Below are 6636 nucleotides of genomic sequence, written 5' to 3'. Positions count from 1 at the left end.
CCTTGGTAGGCAATTCAGTCTTGCTTTTGATCAAAGAATAAGCAATAAAAACCAAAACCAACAACAAAACAGAGAAGTAAAACAACTCAAGATAGAGCAATCGAGTTGGGTCAACTTTTGGTATCTGAGAAATAACAGAACCCTGCTTCTAGAACCCACTCTTGAGGGCCAGACAGGGTGGATGAGGAAGGAAGGTTACAGACAGCAAGGGAGGGGTGGATATTTTTGGAGCTTCTATGTGCTAAGCACTGGATTCTGCCAAAATTGAGGTCAAAGAGCACAGTGGTTAAGAGTGGGGTGCCAGAGCCAGGCTACCTGGGCTCAAAATCTACACTGTCCTCTCCAATTTTGTCCCTGGGGTTTGTTTAACCATCCTGAGCCTCCATTCCCTTAGCAGCAAACTATGAGTTGTGATGAAGATTAAATGAGCAAATACATATAAAGAGTTTAGAACCCAACCTGACACATAGTGTACGCTCATTAAGTTTCAGTATTATATTAACTTGTTGAATCTTCACAATAACCTATAGGTTTGTAATTTTACTCTCCTCAGTTTGTAAGGAAGCAGGCTCAGCTCGAGAAATCCCCTGCCCAGGACACATGGTTAGCAAGAGGCAGGAATGGGACTCAACTCCAAGTGTGGTGGGCCTCCTCACCCCTCGATGCCTCTGGTAGGAGCTTGCTCTCCCTATGAATCTGGATAATGACCTGGCTCTTTCTAGTTCTCGGAGTTTTGTTTCTATGAGGGAGGCTTCATTCACCCCCACACATGACACCATGTGATGGGGCTCACAGAGCAGAGTGAGCCTCCCTCACAGTCACAGGACAGAGGGATCAAGACAGCATCCCATGGTCCTTTCTCCCTGTGGCCTCCATGGCTCCTTGTCACCCAGGATGACAGACAGAGCACCAGGTTGGGAATCAGCAGGTGTGGATTCCAGCTCTGCCGCAAACCTGCTGCATGACATTGTGCAAACCAATTTCCCCATCTTAAAAATGAAAAGGTTGGATTTTGCCATCCTGAGCTCTCTGAGAGTCTGAGTTTACAATTCCGGGGATCAGAATGTCACCTCTCACATGCTAAAATGAAAAGGTGAGCATTTCAGCCAGTTGACTGCAGTGAGAAGAGATCACCCATCCTCTCAGTGCCCCGTGGAAGTATTTCCATTTAGGACACATTCTACATTCAACGGGTTTTGAGAAAAACCAGGCGGTGGAAGTAGGGAGAGAACCACTATTGTTTGCACACCTCAGGCCCTGGGATTGACATTTCCACACACAAGAACCAGTGACAGCAGCCCGATGGCACCGGGAGTGTTTGTGATGCCATCTTACAGAGGAGGCAACTGAGATGCAGGAAGTCAGGTCTTAGCACCGACATCACTTTTTGACCCAGGTATTTCTGAATCCAAATAGATGCTCATTATAAGATTATAAGCAAACAACAGATTGCAAGCAAAAATAGTGAATTCCCTTTTTTTTTAAAAGCATTTTGCTTTTTAAGGGCCAATCTTCTCTTCATGTGCAAAATGGGAACCAAGATCTGGGTCACAGCTTACAGTCTCAAACCCCAGTTGTCCTGGAAGAAAAAAAGGACTCATCAGGGCCTGGAAAGCTTGTGTCTGAATCTCCAGCAATCCACGGCTGGCTGATTTCTTCTAAAGTCAGCCACGTCGGAGCCTGGCGGGCTGCAAGACCATTTCACTGGCGGCGCAGAACCCATTCCCCATGTGTTTCCCACCACCCACGGTTCTCTTGTCCTACCTGAGTTCCTCCGTGGCAGGCAGTTTACCAGAGAGCCAAGCACCAAACAGGGCCATGTGTATCTGGCCTCATCCTCTGTACAGCTGGAGGAGCCACGCCCCTTCCTGCCCTTCCTTAGGAAGCAAAGCACCTACTGTCTTCCCAGCAGAGCCAGCGCAAGCATGGGCTTGGGAATGGAGCACACCTGCCTCCCCAGTCTGGCTGTCTCTCCTTTAATATTCATGTCCCTGGGCCAGATGCAGTGGCTTATGCCTATAATCCCAGCACTTTGGGAGGCCAAAGCAGGCGGATCACCTGGGGTCAGGAGCTTGAGACCAGCCTGACCAACATGGCGAAACCCCGTCTCTATTAAAATACAAAAATTAGCTGGGCGTGGTAGCGTGTGCCTATAATCCCAGCTACTCAGGAGGCTGAGGCAGGAGAATCACTTGAATCAGGGAGGTGGAGGTTGCAGTGAGCCAAGATCACACCATTGCACTATAGCCTGGGTGACAGCGAGACTCCATCTCAAAAACAAAAACAAAAACAAAAACACATAAACAAACAAAAATTGTATGGTCCTACACTCTCCCTCTTTGGCCTTTAGCTTTATATTAGAAAAGTGGGGATACTATTTCCTTGGATAGTTATATATAGATTTAATGAGCTCAGAGCTTTTAGATCCAGGTTTCACGGAAGTACCAAAGTGTCTGTTAGGAGTGGGGAGGATGAGAAATGGTGAGGGACAGGACCGTAGGTGCCCCATCCCCTTCCATCAGAGGTGCTTCCCTGGTATTTGTTTTACACGGCCAGGTTAGGCCTGCGATTTTGGACGGAGGAAAGCGTCATGCAGCTGGAAGAAAGCAGAAAGACCGCTGCTCTAGTTGAGGAAATGCTGGGCACCCAGCGGGCACTTAATAAATGTTAGCACTTTCCCTCTCCTCGCCCCCATCATTCTCCCCCCTGGATTCTTTATTAGATGGCTCGGCGAAAACCCGGACCCAGATAAATGCAGAGAAGGCAGCAGGCAGAAGATGGAGTGCTTTTAAAATACCAAGCGAATCACTGCAGGTGTGGAGTGCCTGGAGGGCGCTGGGGGTCACGGGGGCTGTGATCCAAATACGACGGGGTACAGGCTCACCGCAGCTCCACACTGAGGGCCCCTGCCTGCAACCAGCACAGAAAGGCTCCCCAGAAACAGGGGAACCGGCCCCTGCCCCACCAACGCCATTCTCAACAGGCTCACCTCCTCCTCCTCCTCCTCTCCTGAATGGAAGGACCCAGAGGAAAAGACAGCGCTCTGAAACATGCGAAGGGGCACAAGGGGTGTGGAGGCCCAGTGGGCTGACCTGGCTACTTCTTGCAAATAAGCGGGGCCTGCTGCACTGCGAGGGCACCGAGAAGAAAGAGCTGCCATCAACCCTGCCCGGTTTTCCCAGATCCTCTGAAAATGGATCTCCCGAGAGCAGCTCGGCAACCGGAGCCACAGCGCCACCTACAGGCTTCCTCCTGCCATGCAGTTTGCCTTCAAATGCTCCTTTTCAGCTTGCAGGTATTACATGCTAGGTATGCCAGGGGCCGGAGCTCACATCAAATCCACTGAACTGCGAGGTGTCGTGTTGCTGATATGCTCAGACAAATGAGTTTGGCATAGAGAGAACGGTCGTTGCTAACGTGTGTCTTGCAGGCAGGGTGTCAGGGCTGCACTCCAGGCAGAAAGCTGGCAGAGTTGACAGCCAATCTCCCATCTTAGTGATGGGGAAACAGAGGCCGAAACTGTCCACAGTTACACAGTGAGTTGGAGACAGAGCTAGGACCGGAAGTATTCTGTGCCTCTCCACTTGGATGGCTGTTCACCTGTTAATTCCGAAATAACTGTACTGTGACAGCCACCACGGGCCTGCAGCACACACACTAGAGAGTGATTCCTTTTCACTCAGAAATGTCAGGAGATAGGGCCAAGTTTAGAGGTTACAGCTACAGATGAGCCTCTGAATACGGGCTCCACAGGGCCTGGGGATAGGCCCCTGCTCTGAATGTGGATGTGAAAGGATTTAGTTCGCAGAACTGACCTTCCCTCCTACACACCCTCATGCTCACCCTCTCTATCTAGCAAACTGTTCACCGTTTATGGCCCACTCACAGGTTGCTGTCTTCCAAAGCCTTCTCTGATCCCTTCTCCCTGCCAGTGGATTGTGTCATCTCTGCCTGTGCCACCACAGTACTTATTTGAGACATTGATCATTGAACAGATCCCCCTGTATTATGATGATTTATGTGTCTGTTTGTCTAAATGGAGAGTTCTGGTGTCTCCAAAGCTCAGCCCAGAGCCAGACACAAAGCAGGTGGGCACTCCAGAAAGGATGGGTAGGTGGATGGATGGGTGGGCGTGTGGGTGTGTGGGTGAGTGGATGAAAGGGTGGGTGGATGGATGGGTGTGTGGGTGAGTGGATGAAAGGGTGGGTGGATGGATGGATGAGTGGGTGGACAGCAAACGAGGCACACCTAGAGGAAGGGGAACTACTCTATTCTATATTCTAGAACAGGGATCGCATGTGTTTCTAAGGAGACCTGCATCTAAAAGCATCTGCTTCCAAGTCCAAGTCAAAAAGCATAACAGGACGTGCATGTTAAGGGCAGTGGGGCTGGCCCTCTCCTCCTCCTGACTGCCCCTTCCCCCTGGTTTCCCAGATAACCTGTTAGAAACCTGCCAGTGGTCCTCAAGGTGTAGTTCCCTGAATGCCTGAACCAGAATCGCCTGAAGAGTTTGTTAAAATGCAGGCTCCTGGGCCCTTCCCTCAGAGATTCTGATTCCGCAAGCCTCAGGAAGGGCCTGGGAATATGTATGTTTAAATCAGCACCAACCAAGTGATGCTGATGTGAAGGTAAGTTTGACATCACTCATCAACACAGTACAAGGACATGCCAAAAACTGCTTTTGCTGATGGTCCATCCACAGAGGCTTAAAGAAATGACCCTGTCTCGCAGACACCAAATGGTAGAAAGTGCCTATGGGGTCTTCAAACAGCTAGAAGTCCAGGGAGAGGGAGGGCTTCCAACTCCCTCCATGCATCTCACCCCACCCCTGTCCCAACCCAATCCTGAGGGGGCTGGCCCACTCCCTAAAGAAAAATGGCCTTCCCCTCCCGAAAAGCAACAGTAAGCAGAGCCTGCCTTGTGCTCCCCACTCCCCAGCGAAGCCCACAGTTGGGGGGCTTTATTCCCTGTTTACCACGGCAGAGAAGCCAGCAGTTGTTTTCAGTGTCTGTTTCTACCTAAACACATCTCACGCTCCCAAACATGGGCTCTGCCAGCAAACGTTAGCAGACCTGGAACACGAGTACCCTATTGGGTGCAGGCTGGAAAGAGCTCAAGGATGAAGACAGGACCAGAAGATGGTTCTGGACGGGGGCACAGCCAAACATCTTGGCAACTATGAGTGGGCAAGCAGCCCTCCCAGGCCAGCTGGTAAGCTCCGGGAAGGAGCAGAAAGGGCCCATTGGAAGGCAAAAGAAAACAGTGCCATCCAAACATCTGTTTGTCTCTGTGGCCCAATAACCTCAGCTCCAGCCACACTAGGTCTTCTGTTGAATACCTACTACGTGCCAGGCCCCGTATTTGGTGCCTTACTATTTAGGTTAATCCCCACAATAGCCTTAGGAGACAGATAACATCGTGATGCCCATTTCACATACAAGGACACTGAGGTTCAGGAAGGTGAAGTGACTTGCCCAAACCCTGAGGGGGTCAGGCCAGATGCAGAGTCAGAGCTGGAGTCCAGGTTCCTCTGCTTTTCCAGCCTCCCTTGCTGTAGCTGCGCTGTTCACCAGGTACATGCCAGGTAGTCTTGCCCTGTCCATGCTGCTCCTCCATCCAGAATACCTGACCTCTGGTGCCATGAACATGGTCCTTCTTGTTCTTCAGAGTCACAGGCCACTTTTTCCCTAAAGCCCTCCTGGATCCCATCTCCCATCCAAATAGAGAAGTTAATTGCCATGTTCCCACAGCACACTGCTTGGCCTGGCACTCAGCTCCATTTTCATCTGTCTTACAGCTGCTGAGATACACAACAGTCCCCCTAAATCTCAATCTCCCACCCCCACCTCTGCTGCTGCCACCACCCAGCCTCTGCCCATCACATCCCTGTCCCCAGCGCCTACCTCAGAGCCTCAGCAGGCTTCAGGCTGACCCTCTGGGGCACCACACAGGTCCAGGGCCCATATGTAGACTGAGGACTAAATAAATTGCCCCTGCCAGCCACGGGCAGCCAGTCATTACTGAAGGTGGTATGGCCTATTGACCCAATGGAAGAACGCTGAATTCTAAGCTTAAAGGCCTAGCTTTGAGACTTGGTTCTGAAACTAATTCACTGCATGATATTGAGCTTCTCTGGACCTTGGGTTCCATCTGTAAAATGGGTGGGTGAATGGAAGACATGATCTCTATGTTCCATAACTCTGTTAAACACTTAACTGTGCACTGAATGCGGACATTTGAGTCTTTATCAAGGGTCTAATCCTTAGAGCCCACAGAGTGGCTGCGGGTGCCTGCCTGAGGGCAACTGAGACAGGCTCAGCTGGACCCGAGGTTCTGACTGTGAGTAGGAAGACAAGTTTGGGTGGGTCAGCTAAAGGGCTTTGAATACCAGGAAAGGAACATGGAACTGACTTAATATGGCAGGGGAGTGGTTGTAGCTCCCTCAGGGGGGAAGGACAGGAGAGTGGGGTGAGGGATCACTCATCTGACACTGATGTGAGGGGTGACAGAAAGAGGACCTGGGCCTGAGACACCACTCGGGTTCCTGCTTGATGTAGGAAGCCTGGTTGTCATGAACCGAGGGTCTGTACCAGCATGAGTAGCAGTGGGATTGAAGAAGGGAGATGTTTTGGAAAC

At 50.8% G+C, this 6636-nt stretch overlaps 1 protein-coding gene across 1 annotated transcript; it reads right to left on the bottom strand.

Moving 5' to 3' along the window:
* Window positions 1-2657: 2657 nt before the first annotated feature.
* LOC105554787 (putative uncharacterized protein FLJ41423) lies at window positions 2658-3223 on the bottom strand. Its single transcript, XM_012001365.1, is given in 2 exon segments — window positions 2658-2929; window positions 2932-3223. Coding segments are annotated over 2 exon segments (501 nt in total). The 5' UTR covers window positions 3161-3223.
* Window positions 3224-6636: the final 3413 nt, after the last annotated feature.

The sequence above is a fragment of the Mandrillus leucophaeus genome, unplaced genomic scaffold, assembly GCF_000951045.1.
Source record: "Mandrillus leucophaeus isolate KB7577 unplaced genomic scaffold, Mleu.le_1.0 Scaffold66, whole genome shotgun sequence".
NCBI classification, from domain to species: Eukaryota; Metazoa; Chordata; class Mammalia; order Primates; family Cercopithecidae; genus Mandrillus; species Mandrillus leucophaeus.
The sequence above is the reverse complement of the archived record's forward strand: the minus strand, read 5'-3'. Positions and strand labels throughout refer to the sequence as shown.